This window comes from Ascaphus truei, chromosome 8, assembly GCF_040206685.1.
Source record: "Ascaphus truei isolate aAscTru1 chromosome 8, aAscTru1.hap1, whole genome shotgun sequence".
NCBI lineage: Eukaryota > Metazoa > Chordata > Amphibia > Anura > Ascaphidae > Ascaphus > Ascaphus truei.
The window spans coordinates 63,101,119-63,124,411 of NC_134490.1; the positions used below are offsets into that span (position 1 = coordinate 63,101,119).

At 44.8% G+C, this 23,293-nt stretch overlaps 1 protein-coding gene across 1 annotated transcript in view; it reads left to right on the forward strand.

Annotated features, from left to right (window-relative positions):
* The window catches only part of HPSE2 (heparanase 2 (inactive)), a 225,399-nt gene that overhangs the window by 114,676 nt on the left and 87,430 nt on the right, over window positions 1-23,293 (forward strand). The window contains exons 4-5 of the mRNA XM_075612330.1: window positions 16,905-17,078; window positions 20,604-20,775. Of these exons, the coding sequence (XP_075468445.1) occupies window positions 16,905-17,078; window positions 20,604-20,775 (346 nt within the window). The remainder of the gene's footprint in view (window positions 1-16,904; window positions 17,079-20,603; window positions 20,776-23,293) is intronic.

A 23,293-nucleotide genomic window follows, 5' to 3' on the forward strand; every position in this document is an offset into this window, starting at 1 on the left:
ATATATGTCGACGTTGGTTGGTTTCAGGTTCGGAAAGAGGATACGTACGTCCATGAGGAGGAGTCATACCAGGAAGAAGGTCGATTGCACAATCAAACAGATATACAGGTCATTCTTCAGCCTGTCGAAGACCCGCCTCAGGTCGGAGTAACAGGCTGGGAGACCAGGTAAGTCCTCCAGTGCAGACAGTAGAAGAGAACCCACCGGACGACAGGGTGAAAGACATTTGCCATGGCAGGCAGACCCCCAAGTTCTTATCTGTCCCGAAAACCAGTCAATCTGGGGATTGTGGGTACGTAGCCAGGGAAGCCCTAGAACCACATCGATTTTTTTGGAGAATTGATGACATCCAGCTGGACGAGTTTGTGGTGCAAAACACCAACCATAGACCTGATTTTGAACCGTCTCTTGTGATATGACCCCCGATCCCAACGGTCTACCATTAATGGAAGAGATACCTAGGGTTACGTCCTTCTTCTGGAAAGGATTCTTGATTCGTTGAGCGAAAGCCTTATCCACAAATAATATACCAGCGGCTCCGGAGTCCTTGAAGGCCTTGGTTATCACAGAATGGTCTTGCCAGGATAGGTAGATGGGGACCATCAAACGACAAGGAGATGGGGAGAAGTTGCAGATACCCAGAGGAAGCTCCCCTACTTGCTCTGGGCACGGGCGTTTCCCGACTTCTTAGGACAGGTTCGTACCATGTGACCCTTTTCGCCACAGTAGAGGTACAATCTCAAAGATCGCCGCTGCTTCTCTTGTTCTGTCAAACGCAAATTACCCAATTGCATGGGTTCCGTTGGTTCTCCTGGCGTTTCATTGGAAGGAGTCTGAATAGGTGAAGTCAGTGGAAGAGACCGGAACCTGTGAGAACGATCCTGCTCCTGGTGTGTCTCCCTCATCCGAAGGTTCAGGGACATGCAAAGGGTGATCAGTCCTTCCAGATCTGTTGGTCACTATACGTCAATTCGTCCTTCAGCCTCTTCTCAATGCCTTGACTGAAAGCAACCTTCAAAGCCCCCTCGTTCCAATCGGTCTCACTGCCAGGGTCCTAAACTCGATAGCATATTGTCTCATAGTATGGGAGCCTTGTTTAAACTGTAGTAGTGCAAATTCAGCGGAAGCCGCATGGCCGGGGGTATCAAAGATTGTCCGGATGGTTTGCATGAAAGCGACGGAATCATCCAACCAGGGGGAACCCCTTTCATAAAGTGGTGAGACCCAAGCTAATGCTTCATCCGTGAGGAGCGAAAAGATATATGCCACTCGAGAGCGGTGGATAGAGAAGGATGACGGTTGTGTGTCGAACTGCACCTGGCACTGGTTCAAGAATCCTCTGCAAGCTGAGGGAAGCCCTCCATAACAGACAGGAATCAGGATTCGGGGCTCCCTTAGGACCAGAGATACTGGTGCAGCCGCTGGAATAAATGGGGTCACTGAGGTGGCTGCAGCGTAGCGGAGATAGAGTCCAGCGTAGCTAGATAGGTGGCATATGTTCCCAGAAGCTGGCCCTGACAGGAAATGGCATCCGCTACCTCTGCAGGGTCTATTGCGTGGCTCGTGCAAAGTTGCTGACTGCAGAACAGGATACGGACCTGCAGGGCAGAGGTAGGGAGAAATACACCGACTTTGGCCTGGGATCAGAGGCCTGAGATGCAGGGGTAGTAAGGTACAATTCCGGGGTCGCAGCAGGCAAAGGGTAGTCGGGTCCGGCTCCGAGGTCGAGGCAGGCAAAACAAAGGTAAGACAGAGCTCAGACAGACAAGGTAACAAGTACTTTGCCGAGCAAGGATGGATAGCAACTGCCTACTACTTCAAGGCCAGAGGCAGCTGCTGATAATGAAAGTTCAAAGTAAGGCTTACTTCCTGTGAGGGCAGGGATTGCCAGGAGGCAAGATGGCAGTGGTAGCCTCAGAGAAGGTGATGTCACATCCTGTAAGCATTCATCCTGAATGTTCGGACAGATCCCTTATACTATTAGAGAGGGTTGGGGTTCCTTACAATGGATCTGATCACAGACACGCTATTAGACAGGTTTGGGGTTCCGGAGAATTTCACAATATAATTAAAGGGTTCCTTAACCAAAAAAAGTTTTAAAACCACTGGCCTAAAGAAACACAATATGCATGAAAATGAGGATATTGCTTTGTTTAACTCATGTTTGTAATCGTGCCCCCGGAAAAATTAACATGCTCCATCATTAGGCTGCTGTAGACTCCTCCAACACTAAAACAGGAGTGGCCAACACCAGTCCTCAAGTGCCACCAACAGATCACATTTTCAGGATATCTCGGCTTCAGCACAGGTGGCTCAATCAGTGGCTCAGTCGAAGACAATCTCAATCAACAATAAAGAAGCCACTACAGTAAAAAAAGGTCTCTCCTATTGCTGGCCTGCTAAGTTTTGGTTATTATTGTGATAACCCCAATGGAAGATATCAGAAAAAAAGAACAGGGTGAAAGGGAGCTGAGTGATGGGGGAAATGTGTACTTGTATTTTCTGAAGAAGGAGAAAGTCATTATATGCTCTGTATGATTATACAGCGCGTAGATTTGCATGGGAGCGATTTAGTTTTCCCCTAATAAAATGGATTGCGGCTTTAAAGTATAGCAGGAGCAAAGTTCTCCAAAAATGTATGCTGCTAAGCTGCCAGTACCTGTTACTCAGAGGACTCTGACATTTTCCAGATATCCCTGAAGGGAGAGGAACACCTGATTCCACTTAAAACTGCAGCGTCTCTCAACCCCATACCAACACCTCACCCTTGAAAGCAGAGAGTGCCAGAGAGAACAAGGATGTAATTAGCTCGGAAAAACTACCCAGAACTTCCGTCAAACTCCAAACTGATTTCATGATTGTATTTTGATGCTAACGCAGGCCCAGATTTCACAAACAATGCATAAGAAGCTTGGAAAAGAGGCATTACTTCTCCCTTAGGAGTTTCCCTTGAATCTCTTTGAAGTTTTGAAGCAGAGCTCCTTTTTCTACTCCATTGACAAACCGTATATACACACTCTGCCTTAACGTTTGTATTCGATAGTGTTTAGAAGAGATGTTGGAATGTAACTTACATTGACCACAGGGAAATACAATGAACTAAATGTTTTTTGTTTTAACTTTGCATGATACTTACCGGTGTCTCTCATTTGAGTCTGGTATTTGAACATTTAACAAAAATGAAATAAGAAATAGATTATTAATTACGCCACTGTTTGATGTGGATAGCCAGCCCATGTGAATGTACGTTACTTTACACTTGGCATTTCAATAAAGCAGCAGTCCAAGCTGTGTTTTTTTTTTTTTAAATGTTATTTTTTCCCCTTTAATATGTGCATAAATACAATCCACACAATGATAAGTAATGAGCTAAATTGCCGATCGATCCGTTCTCCTGTGATTGACAAAAATTCGGCTCGGGGGTTCACTAAATGTCTGTCAGTGCAGCAGAAGAGGACCAAAGATGCAAAGTTCTGTGGGGAAGATCATGTGACCAGGCAGTCACTAGATACAATTGGTGCACTGCTACATTAGATAGAAGGCAGGGCTCAAAAAGGGGTGTGCCAGAGCCTGTTTCATAAGAGAAAATGGATGTGGCTTTATAAATGGTTGCTATAAAAACAAAAATGCTTGTTACATTATAATACATTAAAAATGTCATCCAGAGTTGTTTAAAAAAAAAAATGCTACGAGTAATTTCTCATAGTACAGGACTGATTTATTAAAAAAAAAAAAAAACACATATAGGATATTGCTTGGTCTGCAGCTTTAAACTACAAACGAAGCACAATAACTCCTAAAATAGAATGAACCACCATGCTGCTACTGTATCTGTCCTTTACACAAGATGATTTCTTTATGAATGTCATCATGAGCTTGGATCAAATATATTGTAATTTCTAATTGTCAGCGTAGAGTCTGTTAGAGCAGGGGAGCTCAACGCCAGTTCTCAAGCCCCCCCACCCCCTCCTAACAGGCCAGGTTTTCAGGATATCCCACCTTCAGCGCAGGTGGCTCAATCAATCCCTGCTTCAGCAAAGTCAAAGACTGAGCCTCTGATTGAGCCACCTGTGCTGAAGCTTGGATATTCTGAAACCTGGCCTGTTGGGGGTGCGCGGGGGGGGGCATGAGGACTGGAGTTGAGCCCCCCTGTGTTAGAGGAATCTCCCATACACTGGCTCCTTGCTGCAAAAATAGGGCAACATCAGTGAAAAACCAGATACAGACAAGATTCAGATGTGAGACAGCTAAAGTCTTGAAAGAATTTAGACTGGTGGTGGCAGTGAGAGTCTCTGGAACTGTAGGTTGTTCCCGTTGTGAGGTGCACGGTAAGAGGAGGAGCGACCGGATGCTTTTGGAGTCAGATCTCAGATGATAAGTGCTGCATGTGTAGTAGGGGTGGGGAGTTTGTTCAGAAGAGTAGTTTGCCCAGAAAGTATTTGAAGGCAAGACAGGAAAAATGTACCTAGCAACTTCTCTGACAATAAAATAGTTTATGGACTTTCTTCCCAGGGCTCTTATATAGGGGATAATTGTCGATATCTCCCAGTTAATATTTGGGTAATATTAGTGCAAAAACAACACTAGATTTCTCTGAACAGTGCTCGTTTTGTACCAGTTCTGCAGCCAAAAGATCTTGATAAACAGCCGTCTTAGTGCTGGAGCTGGTACAGTACTTACAGTCTGGAGTTTGTACTTACGTTGAGGCCTATATATTGACCAAATATAATGTGTACCTCTAAACAAGACCATATAGTGGGGACATTCAGTAAGACCTGGATAAATACCTTCCAGCTAATCCAGGAAATGGCAGAATATAATGAGAGACAACTGCCCCAAATTCTTCCAATGAAGACAACACATTCCCATTATTATTGTTGTTAAAATTCATTGAATTATAACATGATCACATATTCCACAGTGTAGTACAATAGGGGTGTGAAGACTGTAACAAAGTTACAACATTAATATTCCCTGGTAGAATAGATAAAAAGGGCCCTGCTCCAAGGAAAGCACATTTAAAATTGTTCATAGATTTCTTATCTTTTTCCCCACTAATATCTTAATGGGTGTTGACCCCAGATGATGATATCAGTTCACATTTCATATTTCTCAAATAGTGACTGAAAATATATGGAATGGTATAGCTTTAAATACAAGTTTGAGAGGAGGGTATTTTTTGGCAACACATTACCATATTAGACTCAAAAGTCTTAGTGTACATTTTGTGACAACTTATTTCAGTGGCATACGAGACTATGATACTCTTGTACAGTGGCGTAACTTCACCTTAAGGGGCTTCTGGGTGACGTCATGATGTCGCCGCGTCACATGTTGCAACGCGTCGCCATGATGACGCGACTTTGATGGAGGAGGGCTGCTATGTTACAGATGCCTCGCTCTCTCCCCGACAATCAGTTTCATTGCTGTGGGGAAGACTGTGCGGGCCTCTGTAACCACTTGGGGGGGGGGGGTCATCAAGAGTCCAGAGGGAGGGTCCCGACTCCCTTCGAACCCCCCCCCCCCTAAGCTGGGGCCCCCGGGACGTGCGCAGGCGGTAGTTACTCCACTGCTCTTGTACCATTTTATGCAACTAGTGTTGTCCAATACAAAGTAATAAAACTAGTGTAGGGGCATTATACCTTGTACACCGTATCAACTTTGGGCTTCGAGAGTGTTTGAGTTGCTAGGTCTAAGTATTGTAAGTCAAGTTACTAATTTCAACTAATAGGGGATTTATGAAAGTGTTTGTCCATGTTTCTAAGAGGAAAGAATGAAGTATTTATCAGTGTAATAAGAATACAAAGGCACAAAAACTAAAGTGAGTTTTGCCCTGGAGCACAGCTGGATTATAAAACAAACAACCCCCCTCCCCCCAAATCAATTAAATGATGCAGATGTACCATTCAGGGAGGAAGACGATCTATAGATTTCACAGTGTAAAATCCAATTACTTAATGAGTGAGCTATGGGAGCATTCATTAAATAGATTGCGGTCTTTGACTTTCATACACAGCCGCAAGCAAGTTTATACATGATTACTGTATTCATCAGTGCTGTCATGGGTCGAATTCCCTAGCAAAAAAGGTGCGAAGATGATTAGACCTATTTATAAATATAGGATTTCCTATACAGGAAAAAGACATAAAGATGGAAGACTGGGTGGAGCGTTGAAGCAGTTCTGAATTAAGCTCTGTGACAATGAAGAATGCATGAGCGTAATGATCATGATAAACTACTCAAGAAAATGCCTTAAATACAAGGCTGTACTTTGAAATAAAAATGCTGCCTGACAAGAATGGTTTTCTGCCAGACATGAGCCTCTGATCCCTTCAGACAAATAAACACATTACAAAATATATATATATATATATATATATATATATATATATATATATATATATATATATATATATCAACTGTAAATATTCCTGCTTTACTGTGGAGGGTTTTTGTCACTTTTTTTTACCCACCATAACCTTAATAAATAAATAAATATATATATATATATATATATATATATATATATATATATATATATATATATATATATATATATATATATATATACACAGTGTTCGACAAACCTATACATTTGCACGCCCAGGGCGAGTGGATTTAACATCGTGGCAGCTCCTATTGGCCCAAGCAGCACACGTGTGGTACTAGGTGGCGAGTAGATTTTTTGGTGATTTGTCGACCACTGTATATATATTTATATATATATTTGGATCTTCTTTATCTTTATGTTTGTATTCAAAGCATCAGAGCAGGTATATGCAAAAACGTGGTGTTTCAGGACAGACACCGCCTCTTCTCAGACCATAATATATATATATATATATATATATATATATATATATATATATATATATATATATATAACAAAAAGTAGCGCTAAGTCAGCGTAACTACTATGTGGCAATGCAAATAAAAAAAATTAATAATAAGAAGGAAAATAAATTAAGTCACAAATTGTGACCTAAATAATAAAAATGTATAGTTACTTAAATCCCAACAATCACAACCAGTTACCACAAAATTGTAAACAGAGAGGAAAGTCCAGTGTAATTGTCCAAAAGTGATCACTTGGAGCCAAACTGCAGCTTCTTATGTGGTTAGCCCAGCGGTGCGCAAACTGGGGTGCACGACCCCCAGGGGGGACACTAGACTGACTGCGTTGGGCGTGGGGTTACAGAGGTCCTGCGCGCTTTCCGAAAGCACTTAAATTAAGTGCCGGGGGAGCTGCAGGGCCTCTGTAAACCTGACTTACCTTGGCTCCGGCGGCTTCTCACACGCGTAGCCATGGCAATGTGACGTCAAATGACGCCGGAGTGGAGGTGAGGGGGGCGCAGAGGTGAGAGGACCGCCGGCAGGGGGGCGCAGGGGAAAAAGTTTGCGCCCCCCTGGTTTAGCCAACCACAAAAATACCTACAGAGAAAAAAAGACAAAAAGAAGCGCAAGCTCCATAGCATAAATCTGAGAATACAGAGGATTTATTAAGAGGGAGAGACCAATCAATAGGACATACACTTAAAAGAGAGTAAAAAGGTAAAAGCATGAAGAGTTAATACTCAGTGCTGGAGACGTCTTCACCATGGGAGCGGGAGGACTGGGATCCTGTAGCCGGTTACGTGGGGACCTTGTCACCATAAGCGTCTACTTCTACCAGTGGTGTGACGTCATCACTATGTGAAGCAGTACCCATAACCTCAAGGCGTGCAGTCTATTTGAGAATCAGATTAGTTCTCTGCAAAGCACGACCCGTCTCCACAGTGCTTCCCGTTACTCCTTGTGATGATACAGTCGTGTGTACAGATACTTATAAAAAATTGATATATAATGGAAATATTACAGTGTGACCATTTGCATGTCTTAGACAGGTCTGCAACCCTGCCTTTCACCATTATCGCCCACCGTACAGTGCTTCCACTGTAGCAAGGGATTCAGGGAAATTACATGCAAATGAGCATACAGTGCCACCTTTTGCTTCAAATCCATTTTGACATGGACCCGTATAATCTTATGCTTGCTGCATTGCTCAGCTTTTTAGCCTAGCCTTGTTTAAGATGTATAGCCAGTAAACCTACTCGCAGGCAGCTGTTTCGACCTTTTGTGTCTCATCAGTGTGAGGCTGGTTGTACTGGCTTTGCAATTATATATATAACAGGCACAATAACAGAAGAGGGTAATAAATGCCAGAACATCTGGCTATAAAGTGACATATGCAATTGAAAGATTCGTTGAGAAAATAATGGTCCAAAGATCTGCGGCACCTACCCCTGAGGAAGTCTGTTCATGAGACGAAACACGTAGGGTTTTTGTGATAACCTTATGCTCTAATATCGAATAAAACGGACTGTCCATCCTTGCTGTACAAATTCATGCATATACAGCAGAGACTGTGAGATTGGTTGCAGCCATCCTCTCAGCTGATTAGTTTACTCAGCCTCTCTTGACGTCAACATTAAGGGGCGTGGATGGTGAGACCCACGAGAGCTGGAGCTCTAGACTGAGCCAGCGATCCCCGTGGAGGCCAAGCTGTTCCGGACACACTGCCTCAGCTGTTGTATGATTGTTATCCTGAAATGCCTGAAATATCTGCTACATTGTAAGAAGCTGCCTAATTTGCGCTGTACACGCTAATACAAACGTATTTCACCATATTGGAATCTTTTTCATTTATAGATTCCGCAGATCTTTGGACCATTATTTTCTCAATTAATCTTTCAATTGCATACTGTATGTCCCTTTATAGCCAGATTTTCTGGCTTTTATTACCCTCTTCTGTTATCGCGCCTGTTTTTTATATCCTTTGTATCTATAACCGGTATCTACAGTATAACCGGTGTGTAACCATATCAGTGTGGCAGCATATACAGATACATTTCTACGTTGGTCTGCTGGTAATTTGCGCACCTTATTTTATAGAGATAGATACACTACATTTAAATCTGTATGTGAGTATTGATGAATCTCCCAGTTAAAACAAGGCATAGAGCAAGTCTCTTGTAATGAGCTCCGTTAGGTACTGTGGGGAATGTCAGTGGAACGGTTTGTGCTGCCTGTGGTGTTGTGGTCCTCTTTACTACACAGGGTTCAAATGAAAATCTGCAAAAACAAGCGCAACAGGTTTAATGTTTAAAAGCTGCATTGAAGAATAAAAAAAGTTTACACACAATCCGTAAGCCTAATGATAAGCCTTAAACGAAAGTGTCTGGTGAGTCTGTGGATTCAGTACTATCCTCCAGCCAGCATCTGCCTCATTGTCTGCTTTGGTGCTTCTGCCTCTGGGGATCACTGGAGGGCCTGAGCGATGGTGCATGACGTCACAGCTCTCGCCCAGATCCAAGATAGTGCCCAACGCATTTCTCCCTTCCTATGTCGACTTCCTCAGAGGTGAATCTGCACTACTATAAGAATCCTATCGCTGCCATACAGTGTATTTACCACAGCAAATTTTCCACGTGAGCCTAATTGCTACTGCAATAATTAAAACCACATAAAAGAATGACTAAGTGTTCAGCTTTATGCATTTCCAAGATGAATACAAAGCGTACAAGTCACATAATAAAAATACAAGTCACATAATAAAAGAAAATGTATATATCTGAAAACTGATGAGTTTTAAACCTCTGGACTTATATTTAATTAACCACTGTGAACAGAAAACTTGCCAGACACAACTGGCAGTAAGGATTGCTGTAAATTTAAATGCATATATACAAACTTAGGGGATCCGATAAACCTAAAATAAATATATAGTAAGCAGGTCTGTCTATAAATGTCCAATTAAGATTTTGCTTAGTTTGACCGGGCAAGCTTATTCCAGTAATACACAATTTTCTAACTACACGAATAAATAATTAGCTAGGTAATAATCTTAATAATAGATGTGTACATAGAGGACTCCTGTGTAAATTACATTATACAATAAACATAACAATATAAAAAGCATGTATATATAAAAAATAAATACTATATAACACTAACTAGCCCCCGCCAGTGATCCCAGGAGAAGACACTGAGGCAGACGCTGGTGGAGGATAGTACAGTACTGAATCCACAGACTCCCCAGATATAGACCCTTTCTTTTAAGGCCTATCATTAAGTTTACGGATTGCGAGTGTTTATTCTTCAATCCTGCTTTTAACCATCAAACCTGCTGCGCTATGTTTTGGGGCGTTTCTTTGTGCTTGTTTTTGTAGTGTGTGTGTGTGTGACAAATCACCAAAAAATCTACTCGCCACACAAAAAAATCTACTCGCCACCTAGTACCAAACGTGTGCTGCTTGGGCCAATATTTACTCGCCCGGGGGTTAAATCCACTCGCCCGGGGCGAGCAAATGTATAGGTTTGTCGAACACTGTATATATATATATTTATATACACACACATAATTAAACTGGTGCATGAATTCCTTTAACCCCACCCCCCATCACTTACCGACTCCAAAAACCATTACAGCAGTCAAAATGGGTAGAAATTATTTTCATCCATTGAGGACAGTGTAAGAGAGACAAGTTTAAATTTGCCTTTCCTAGCATTGTTTAACATATTATAAGCCATGTGGTTAGCTTGATATTGTATTGTATGTCTTTATTTATATAGAGCCATTAATGTACATAGCGCTTCACAGTAGTAATACATGTGGTAATCAAATAAATAACAGAGCATGGGGAATAAGTGCTTTAGACATAAAAGTAACATTAAGGAAGAGGAGTCCCTGCCCCGAGGAGCTTACAGTCTAATTGGTAGGTAGAGAGAACGTACAGAGACAGTAGGAGGGAGTTCTGGTAAGTGCGTCTGCAGGGGGCCAAGCTTTATGTATCATGTGTCCAGAATATCCACAGTGCTATTCGTATGCTTCTTTAAGCAAGTGTGTCTTAAGGTGGGTTTTAAAGGTGGATAGAGAGGGTGCTAGTCGGGTACTGAGTGCTGCATATATATATACTAGCTGAGAGACCCGGCATTGCCCGTGAGTTAAATTTCCCGCTCCCTCCTCTCCCCCTATTTCTGTGCTCCCCCTCTTTCTCCGTTCCCCCCCCCCAGAGGGAGGGAGGGATAGTGGACAGGAGGGGGGGGGGACAGTGGACAGGAGGGAGGGGGGGGGGACAGTGGACTGGAGGAGGGAGGGACAGTTGACGGGAGGGAGGGACAGTGGACAGGAGGGGGGGACAGTAGACAGGAGGGAGTGGGGGACAGTGGACAGGAGGGGGGGGACAGTGGACAGGAGGGGGGGGACAGTGGACAGGAGGGGGGGGACAGTGGACAGGAGCGGGGGGACAGTGGACAGGAGGGGGGGGACAGTGGACAGGAGGGGGGGCAGTGGACAGGAGGGGGGGGCAGTGGAGAGGACAGGAGGGGGGGGCAGTGGAGAGGACAGGAGGGGGGGGCAGTGGACGGGGGGGCAGGGGACAGGAGGGGGGGGCAGGGGACAGGAGGGGGGGGCAGGGGACAGGAGGGGGGGGGCAGGGGACAGGAGGGGGGGGCAGGGGACAGGAGGGGGGGGCAGGGGACAGGAGGGGGGTGGACAGGGGACAGGAGGGGGGTGGACGGGGGGGCAGGGGACAGGAGGGGGGTGGACGGGGGGGCAGGGGACAGGAGGGGGGTGGACAGGGGGGGGACAGTGGACAGGAGTCACCCTTACCGCACGATTTCAACTGTGCACCCCTCTTACCCTATAGGGGGGAGCAGGGCAGTGTCGGCCGCGTGGGACATGCCCTTCCCTCCAGGAGATGGCCACGGGGGGAGGGGCAGAGCAGCCTCTTCCGATCGCTGCCCAGAGGGGTGTACAGTTGAAATCGTGCGGTAAGGGTGACGACAGGATGAAGTAGTGCGGAGCGCCATTTTAATATTGTGAGCCGCTGGCATAGGGGGGAAGGTGCGCCGAGGGGGGAAGGTAGCGGGGGGGGGGGTGATGGCGGGGAGGGGAGCTGTGGGTGAGGGGGGGGGTGATGGTGGGGGGAGCCAGCGGGGAGGTGAGCTATGGGTGAAGGGGGGTGATGGTGGGGGGGAGCCAGCAGGGAGGTGAGCTGTGGGTGAGGTATGGTGAGTGTGATGGTGTGAGAGTCTGTGGCAGTATGTGTGTGTGTGTGTGTCACAGTGTAGTAGGTGTGTCTGTGATGTCAGCGTACCTGTTGGCCAATGAGAGTCGCGGACCCACGGACCAATCAGATTCACCACATCTAGTAACAATCTCACAAAATTCAATTTTATATATATACAGCTAAACCCCGTTATAACGCGGTCCTCGGGGTCCACCCCGAGACCACCGCGTTACTAACGGGGTCGCGCAAATTAAAAAAAAAAAAAATGGCCGCCGCATCAGTGTTTTTACCCGCGGTCCCGGCTTCCCCCTGCCACCGCGTGACAGGAGATGGGAGGGGGGATTCCCCTCCGGTTCCGGCTCCCCCTGCCACCGCGTGACAGGAGATGGGAGGGGGGATTCCCCTCCGGTTCCGGCTCCCCCTGCCACCGCGTGACAGGAGATGGGAGGGGGGATTCCCTTCCGGTCCGGCTCCCCCTGCCACCGCGTGACAGGAGATGGGAGGGGGGATTCCCCTCCGGTCCGGCTCCCCCTGCCACCGCGTGACAGGAGATGGGAGGGGGGATTCCCTTCCGGTCCGGCTCCCCCTGCCACCGCGTGACAGGAGATGGGAGGGGGGATTCCCCTCCGGTCCGGCTCCCCCTGCCACCGCGTGACAGGAGATGGGAGGGGGGATTCCCCTCCGGTCCGGCTCCCCCTGCCACCGCGTGACAGGAGATGGGAGGGGGGATTCCCCTCCGGTTCCGGCTCCCCCTGCCACCGCGTGACAGGAGATGGGAGGGGGGATTCCCCTCCGGTTCCGGCTCCCCCTGCCACCGCGTGACAGGAGATGGGAGGGGGGATTCCCCTCCGGTCCGGCTCCCCCTGCCACCGCGTGACAGGAGATGGGAGGGGGGATTCCCCTCCGGTCCGGCTCCCCCTCCACCGCGTGACAGGAGATGGGAGGGGGGATTCCCCTCCGGTCCGGCTCCCCCTGCCACCGCGTGACAGGAGATGGGAGGGGGGATTCCCCTCCGGTTCCGGCTCCCCCTGCCACCGCGTGACAGGAGATGGGAGGGGGGATTCCCCTCCGGTCCGGCTCCCCCCGCCGCAGCACAGGGCCCTCGCGCCGCATCGGGGGCCCCCGCAGCAGCCATCATCCCCCTCCACCGCAGCACCACCCCCACCCTGCAGCCACATGCCTCAAAAATCATCCCCAAGGTAAGGTAAGGCTGATTTATGTATAAGTGTAGTGTGTGTGTGTGTGTGTGTGTGTGTGTGTGTGTGTGTGTGTCAGTCAGTGTGAGCAGTGTGTGTGCAGTGTGCAATGAGCAGTGTGTCAGTGTGTGCAGTGTGAGCAATGAGCAGTGTGTGTACAGTGTGCAGTGTGTGTCAGTGTGTGTGCAGTGTGAGCAGTGTGTCAGTGTGTGCAGTGTGTGAGCAGTGTGTGCAGTGTGAGCAATGAGCAGTGTGTGTCAGTGTGAGCAGTGTGAGCAATGAGCAGTGTGTCAGTGTGTGCAGTGTGAGCAATGAGCAGTGTGTGTGCAGTGTGCAGTGTGTGTCAGTGTGTGTGCAGTGTGAGCAGTGTGTCAGTGTGAGCAATGAGCATTGTGTGTCAGTGTGAGCAGTGTGTGTGCAGTGTGAGCAATGTGCAGTGTGAGCAATGAGCAGTGTGTGTGCAGTGTGTCAGTGTGTGCAGTGTGAGCAATGAGCAGTGTGTGTCAGTGTGAGCAGTGTGTGTGCAGTGTGTCAGTGTGTGCAGTGTGAGCAATGAGCAGTGTGTGTCAGTGTGAGCAGTGTGAGCAATGAGCAGTGTGTCAGTGTGTGTGCAGTGTGAGCAGTGTGTGTGCAGTGTGAGGTGTGTGCAGTGTGAGGTGTGTGCAGTGTGAGCAATGAGCAGTGTGTGTCAGTGTGAGCAGTGTGAGCAGTGTGTGTGCAGTGTGAGCAATGAGCAGTGTGTGTGCAGTGTGTGTGCAGTGTGTGTGCAGTGTGTGTGCAGTGTGTCAGTGTGTGCAATGAGCAGTGTGTGTGCAGTGAGCAGTGTGCAGTGTGTGTGCAGTGTGCAGTGTGTGTGCAGTGTGTGCAGTGTGCAAAAAAAAAATTTTTTTTTTTTTTTTTAAACGGGAGCCATGGGAAAACCGCGTTATAACCGAATCGCGGTATAGCGAGGCGCGTTATAACGGGGTTTAGCTGTATATAGATATAGTGCTGCAATGACTAGCCCCATTGCTGGTTGACAAGCATGTAATGCAGTTATCTGCATTTCATTGCTCCTCCAGTTCTGAAGTGGGTATACATGCGGAAGTGTTCATTTTTATAGTATTCTATATACACTTTGTACACTCATAATCTTCTTGAGACGGTTTAAGTGGTGATAGGGGGAGTGCTGGCCTTCATCAGCTCTGATTTTGATGTTCACTTAGTCCTCCAAATGTATCAGGTGTCGGATCTCCGCAGTCTGGAGATGATAGAATCCAGATGCGAGTCTAGGCTCGGTTGACGATAAGGGATAAGAGACATCATTAAAGAATATCTTGTTTTTCACAGCAAAGAAGTACCAGCACACTTGTGCTAACATTGTTATGGGTCACTGGTAAAGAAAATATTCCTAGTTACATCCCGAGAACATGGAATTACATTTTGACATTAAAGTTAATTTTACTACAGTGCTAACCACCTCTTGTTCCCAACAGCCACCCCATTAATTCTGAATTTGTATTCGCATTTATTCATTTATTTCTTCCCTCAATTTTAAACTTGGATGTGTGTTGTATCGCAGAATCCAGAGACAAGGGCAAACATATGAATGGTAAAAGGAGAAACAGAAAACAGAAAAGGGGGAGCAGCAGAAAAGTCAGCCCATCCCTCAACATAACCTTACGCAAATAGGCAGAAAGCATATAGGGGAATTTTGTGTCACTACGTATTACTTTGCCAGACTGGTTATTGATGAATAGGCGTCACTGTGTGTGCTTCGTGTGATGGATGCTAGGAACATGGCAGCCATTTGAAAAGTGGTAAAAGCCTACACGTTTGTAACCCATGTTCCCCCGTGAATAGAAGGGACTACTGGTACTGCTGTTACCTGTTGGCTAACAAAAGGCCTAAGCCTCTGCCACTGGGAGCCTGAGGTGATCGTGTGTTCACCTTGGTGCAGCGCCTCCACCTGAGAGGGATCCCGGCATAGCAGGATAAGCCCCTCACAGGAACAATGCCAATAGTAATACACACACAGGTATATAATAACAACCTTTACTTAACGCACATGTAATATAACAACCAATACCACACAGTATAATGCACACCCAACCCAGTACCACCAGTGTGTGTCCCCAAAGTACATTGGGTGCTAGGCACCACTACCCTGATGTCCTTCTCCCAATGTCCTGGCCCACCCAAAAGTGTATGGAGTAGCGCTACCCGTGAATTGTTGGTGCACTTTGTTGAGGTACCTGCCGGGTACTCCAGTACCCAGTGTGGCCGACTAGCAACAGGGATCTGCTGATCAAGCGTCGTCGTCGGCCGCCTCTGCGTGGGGTGAACTCCGGTAGGAGGGTCTCACCTTTGAGAGTCTATGATGGTACGGTTGTGGTCTGGTCCCAGACCACAGGCCACAAGTAACCGCGCGGCATCTGCACTGTGTCCCTGACACATACAGTAATGAGGAAGCGTCCCTATCTAGGGGCCTTTCCTGAAGCAACCACAATCTACTGTGTCAGGGCCCAGCTGGGACCTGGGGGTACTCTAAGCCTAGTCTCAGGGCCACTGGCACCTGAGATACTACCTTACCCTTACTCCGTCCTGCTCCCGACTGGCGTGGTCCCCTGAGCGCCAAACTGCCTCTCTCCCCTCACAGTGAATCCAGCAGCCCTATTGGCTGAGCTGCATCGTGTGATCCAACTGCCCCAGGGGATCCTGGGAGATGTAGTTCCCCTGCGGAGCTATACAGTAGATGGTCACCACTGTTGTTGGATCAATGCGCATGCGCACCTCCCTAACGTGTCCACAGCAAACTCAGACCCTCTCTGCACATGCGTGATATATACTGCGCATGCGCGGCACATAACAATGGCGGCACCATTATCGGCGTCCGCCTCCGAGCACTGGAGTCCTCTCCTCTACTCCCAGCGGGTCTACCCGCCACAGGCGGCACCCGCCCGCACCGCTGAGCAGCCGCAGCGCTCCCTGTAACTATGCTGGGTCCGTCTGCTCCTCTGGCGGCCCCCGGCATCTCACGGCGCACGCTCCGGACCGCAGGTAATGGGGGAATAAAGGGGGCGGGGGACCTGGCTACATGTTTATAAAAGATATGTTTTATACAGCAAAATAAGAACGGAAAAGATTCAAAGTAGACAGCAGTTTATTAAAAATAAAATATGTCAGAGGTGGGCAACTCCAGTCCTCAAGGGCCACCAACAGGTCAGGTTTTAAGGATGTCTATGCTTCAGCACAGGTGGCTCAATCAGTGGCACAAAACTGAGCCTCTGATTGAGCCACCTGTGCTGAAGCTGGGACTGATTCAGCCAATCAGTGGCTCAGTCAACGACAGCCACCTGTGCTGAAGCAGGGATGTCCTTGAAACCTGACCTGTTGGTGGGCCTTGAGGACTGGAATAAGTATTTATCTGAACAGGGAAATGGCCCCTTAAATGATGAATTAACAGATGCATACATTGGACTCATCAAGAAATGACATTACTGGAATACCATTACTGTGCAAGGTTCAACATAAATATATGTAAGTGATACAGCCTAAGAAATGAACAGGAGCTAACACAGAACTAATGCATTTAATCTCCTTATCATGTCTGGTAAATTGCTATTCGGTGTGCAATTGAAAAGCTAGTATGTGTTACAAGAATTTTGTTTCTTCCCAGCCAGGTCTCTTGACAAACTCTATAACTTTGTTGACTGCTCTGGACTTCATCTGATTTTTGGACTTAATGCTCTTCGGCGAAACTCGGATAAATCTTGGAACAGCTCCAGTGTGCTCAGCTTGCTAAAATACAGCGCCAGCAAAAAATACAACATTTCATGGGAGTTGGGAAATGGTGAGTAAGAGAAATCCTGTCTAGTTGTTTTTTAAATCACGTATCGACCCAATTTTCTGTGTATAAGGGAAGGGAGCAAGATTGGAGATTTCCTACACAACTCTTCTCTATGAATTCATGCTGCAAAAACATTACACAGTAACTACCGACACATTGTATAGAAATTCCTGAAACAAGTTGTATGGCTATAAAAACCATAATGTTGACACATAAATTGGAAATTTGATTCAACTCACTCAGGTAGTCATTATTGATTGCCAATTTATATTTCATTTTCAGCTATTCTACTACATGTTAAAGGAACAATCCATTTTTTTAAACATAGGATCGAAGCAAGGGGTCTCCGGAGATGGACCCCATTCATTTCAGCTCCGGTGACCCCCTGCTTTCAGAGATACTTACCTCCAAAGAGGGTGCCAGTAGCTTTGTGCTTTTTAAAGCTACCACGTCACATCGGCCAATAGGAAGCCACTCGGGATGACGTCACGGCTTCCTATTGGTCCGCAGGGCGCGGGAGATGTGAAATGCAGCCATTATGTGATCTCTTCTAGTGAGCTGGTGTGGCTACTCGCACCCCGTACGGATATATCTCCAGAAACAGGGGTTCCCCAGCAGGGCCACAGACAGATTTTCCAGGGCCCAGGACTACAGTTCTGACCGGGCCGCAAAAATAAAAACTTCCCACCACTCCAATGCAAAAAACTTCCAACCACCAAATATATACAAAAATAATCCCCAACCTGCAAATATATACATCCTCCCCCACCCCCCAAATACATACAAAAAAACCACCTAACCCAATACATATTTAAAAAAAAAACCAATACATATAACCCCCCATACACTTATTTATTTATATATATATATATATATATATATATATATATATAACCCACCCAAATACATATAAAAAATACCCCAATGCACCTAAAAAAAGAGCCAAATCTATTAAAAAAATAAAACAATACATATAAAAAACCAACCCTCCCCAATACAAATAAAAATACCCCAATAAATATAAAAATACCCCCAAGCCCCCCAATACATATACAAATACCCCCAATACATATACATATATTGGGGGAATCCATATAAAAATACAGACTTACCTTGGGTCAAGATGGCCCGGTGTCTACGGCGCGCTGAAAGCTTACTTACTTGACGTCAGAGCCCCATTGCGCGCCGGCGGTGGAAGCTCGGCGGCATGGGACAGAGAAAGGAAAGGTCCTGGAGGCAGCTGAGAGTCGGGCCCGTCTGCGACCGGCAGCAGGGCCTTGCCAGAAGCCGGGGGAAATTTGCAGCGCCAGCCAGCGGGCCCGGAACACCAGACCTGGCTATCCCGCCCCTCTCGGCGGCCCTGTTCCCCAGAACTGAAATCAATGGGTTTCAGCCCCAAGACTCCCTGCTTCAAGCCTATGTAAAAAAAAAAAAAAAAAGAATGGTCCACTTGGATTGCCTTTTAGTCAACAGCAAATATCAGGCAACATCCAGACAAATCTCTGAAGAGAACAAACAAACATACTCTTCCTGAATTAATTGATGTTTGCTGCTGGTATGCAGTACTTGACAAATTGACAATGCAAACATATAAACAATTTTAAATACAGTGATATAATAACATAATAACATAATACAGTGCCAAGAGCCCAATACATACATGCAAAAATAGAACTTAGGCACAGACTTGTAGACAGCCTTGTATATCTCACTGGAACAGTATGCAGACTCGTCTTCAAGGTTCATTTGCATTGTTTGTATAACTAAATATTTTGGACCATGTTACATGATCCACAAATCCACAGTAACATCTATTAGAATACCCGTGTCCTTTTAGAAATGGAATTTCTAATAGTGGGTAAAGGTAATAACCTTGTGGTAGAAGTAAAACTCATTAAGTGCGCAATAAATGCACTTCCCAACTTGGAATTTCTTTATATTTCTAGTGAAAAACGCATTAAAAACGCCTAATCTTCAGAACTTTTCATATCAAAATACCTTCCTTTTTAAATACGGATTTTTTCCTGTCAAAAAGAATATTTAATGGCCTTTTCCTCAGTACTCAAAGAATGTAGTTAATGACTTTTACCTCTACAACGACGATATATTCCCAACATCAAACCAAATTGTACTTCCTCTTACTTTAAGTCATTCCTCACTTGTTTTGATGACCATGCCACCTTTTTTATATTGTCAACATAGCACAATACATACACTAGCCTTTACATACATACACTAGCCTTTACATACACTCTAATACATACACTAGCCTTTACACTGAATGTTATTGACTTTTATTAAATAATACAAAATCAGCTTCTGCTCCAGGTTGTACTAATAATATTCAAACTAAGCGCAGACAAATTGGTGACTTTCTTGAAACATAACCGTCACATTTGTCTGGTTGTTTTACTTCACATCAACAGGGCAATACAGTGAACTGCATTCTGTGTTATTCTCCTTTCAAGTGAAAGAAATATGGTGCTTTCAGACCAAGAAAAATAAGCATTGTGTTTGAGCAGCTGACTAAGGACACCTGCTCCTGAGAATCTGTTCTCCCTTCTCAAGACCTCATTTATTTTCACTTCTAGAGTTTATTTTCCCAAAGTAGAATTACTTCTGAGTTCCATGAGACAGGGGATACAACACCTTACAGAAAAACCCCAATTTCAGATGCCGAAATAAAGCCTTGGACACGTCTTTCATCCATTTAACCATAAATGAGCAGTTTTTCCTACTCTCTCTTTTTTTGTTGTTTTGGTTTCAGTCCCAAAACCAAACACCACTATTTTCAGCTTTGGGGATCTCAGAGTTCCCGAGATACCTACCGGTGAAGCTACCAGGTTTAAATCTCCCTCAGGGGTAACACAATGGCTGTGAAATCTTGGGCCAATAGGAAACTGCAATTGGATTGGTTGTAGCTTCCTATTGGATGGCCATTTAAATACCCTTTAAAAGCCAGGAAGTAATACCGGTAACTTCACTAATAAGTAACTCAGGAACCGGGAAGTTAGCAAAGCTGAAAATACTGCAGGGGAGGTTAGTTAGGGTCGATTTGCTTATTTAAAGCCTCATAAAGATACACTAAGTGACCTGACACGTACACCCTGGAAGACGAGGTAAGGTTGGGATGTACACATTCAAATACTACAACCTTAGAAATAAGGGACAGAAGGGAAGTATATTCTCTTAGAAAAAGAAAGGTCAGCACAAGGGGGCATGACGGAGGGGAGATCTGAGCATGTCGTTTTTTTTTTTTTTTTTACTGAAGGAGTAGTAAATGAATGGAACAGCTTTCCAGCAGATGTTATGAGTAAATAGAGTCAAAGATTTCAAGGATGCTTTGCATAGACACACTACAGGAGCAGAAAGGACATTAATAAAGGTCTCAGATCTGGTAGATTGTATGATTTTTGGGGGAGATGGGCTTACTGGGGGGCTATAAAAAAGCCCTTATCTGTTCTCAAATTATTATTTTTTTTCCCCGAATTCAACTGGATCACATACTGTATAACATTCCTCCCACAGAGCCCAACAATTATAGGACATTGCATAGCCGAGCTGTGAATGGTAGCCAACTCGGGAAGGATTACATTCAGCTGAAAAATGTGCTGCAGTCGATTCGGACTTATTCCAGAGCCAGTTTATATGGACCCAATATTGGCCGACCGAAGAAGAACGTCATAGCCCTGCTTGATGGGTATGTCATTTACATCCTTATATGGGCTCCTTGACCCGAGAGTTTTATGATATTGCCCCACTATGTAACTTAAAAGCATCAGCCATTCCAAATAAGCGTTAACAATATACTGAGATTGACCAGGTTTCTTGAATCTTAAAAGAAATTTACATTGAAAATTTGTTTTATTTAATACATTTGGTGATGTGTTTTTTACATACATACATACATACATACATACATACATATACATACATATACATAACTTGGAGTCTTTGACTAATAGGACATCAAGGCCATAGATCAAAAATGAAGGTAGGGTCTCTTAACATGGGATATTGAAAGAGTGATCATCTTTAAAATATAAGTAGATAAAGGGGATGGTCCCCGCTCTGCTGATTCTAATAAAATATGTACTAGAGGGGTACCCCCGAAGAAGTTCCAATAGGAATGAAAACACGTGTCGCGACAGAGACGCTAGGTCTCAGAAATTTATTGGCAGTAACAATATCATTGCTCAAGACTCTACCAGCTAGATTTAACAAAGATGTGGTCCCCAAGAGGCAGCCACTAGCTGTAGTTAGCTCTGTGGTTAGCTCTTCTATTGCACTTTTGTTTGTTGTTCGTCTCTCACCAACGGGGCAGTTTACACCACCCTCCCCGTTTTCACTATAGTGAAACCGGACAGAGAGAGTGTTCAGCAGCACCTCTCAGGGAGTTACTACCCTGATACCATCAGGTACTAGTCATTCAGACCAAGCGGGGACCCTCTAATCTATGGCACATGTACAGTATATAGAACACACTACATGCTTGAAACACTGAGGTTTTCTAGGTCAACTATATATATTTTTTTCCTTAGCCCTTATTGATTGGCTACATTATGGTCATATATTCACTTTATTTGTATTGATCAATAGATTGTGTACATTTAGTGCACAGAGCCTACATTTCAACTATATGCCCAAGTCTATAGGGGATATTATATATCAAGCCTTGTTATTACGTAGTATATAGGTATACCTACAATGAAATTATATGTATATGAGGTTATTATCTTATGTTAACCCCTACAGGGCTATATATCTGACTTTAGAGGGCATAATATCTGTTTAGATCTTAACCCTAGTAGAGCATTTTAGGTTCTCCAAGCGCTTATTTAGGTTTTAATCATAGTTTTTGTTTTCTTCTCAATAAACCATTATATATATTATTTCAATTTAGTAGAGGTTGAATGCGTACAGAGGGATTTCTGTTCTCGTATATATGATCTTTAAAACATCCAATTTTGCATCACACAAGTGTATGAAACCAGCACAAAAATAAATAAATAAATAAAATAAGATTTTAAAACCTTATATTTTTTAACCAGAGCATGATGAACTGGTGCTTTAAATTAATTTCGAATGAACAAAGCATTCTGACGATAATGGTGCGTCCTACGAGATCGTATCTGCCAAAAAGAAATCGAATTGCTGGAAATTAGTAAAATAAGCGAGTACTGCCTTGGTCTTAGCACTAGCTTAGATTTATTCATTTGCAAAAGCTGCTTTCTAAAAAAGAAACATGTTCTCTGTCTAGATTACTTTTTCCTGTACCAGAGGTGGACAACTCCAGTCCTTAAGGGTCATCAGGTTTTCAGGATATCCCTGCTTCAGCACAGGTAGCTCTCTCCAAGACTGAGCCACTGACTGAGCACCTGTGCTGAAGCAGGGATATCCTGAAAACCCAACCTGTTGGTGGCCCTTGAGGACTGGAGTTACCCTCCCCTGCTCTATACTAAGGTGCAGAATTGTAGAAAAATACATCACAGCAATAAAATTTAGGATTTCACACGTACCAGACAAACACAAGACTAGCTTATTAAATCCTACATTATTCATTTCTTTAATTTGGCGTAGCTCTATGTAATTCTGCTCACTTTTGTTCTCCGAAACTCAACTTCATGATACAGGAGTCCTTGGACACCTCTTCTAAAAGAAATATCCTTTACTGCTATGGAAGACACTTGAGGCTGAATTCCTCTCTCTCAAATAATAAATAACCAAATTGGGCTATTTATATTTTTGCTGGGAATACTTTATGCAGTTAAATGCTATTTCAGACCTAATTCCACATGAAATTATTTTTATGGCTCAGTCAAACATCAATATATTAAAATATGTTAGCACACACAATCCCAGCCAGCTCAAACGCCCGCACCCACCTAATCTTGACTATATGTAATGCCACATAGAGTGCCACTGGGCTGTGGCAATTGAATATAACAAACGACAGGGGGTGCCCAGTGCTACATCCAAATGACAAAACATACATGGTAATAATTACAAGAAATAATGCTTCAGTACTAATAATAGCATTGTTATTAGTACTGAAGCATTATTTCTTGTAATTATTACCATGTATGTTTTGTCATTTGGATGTAGCACTGGGCACCCCCTGTCGTTTGTTATATTAAAATATGTATTTGCATTTTTAGACTTTCCTTTCATGCACTTTCCCCGAAGTTTGAATATACATAGATGAGTTCCCCATTCAA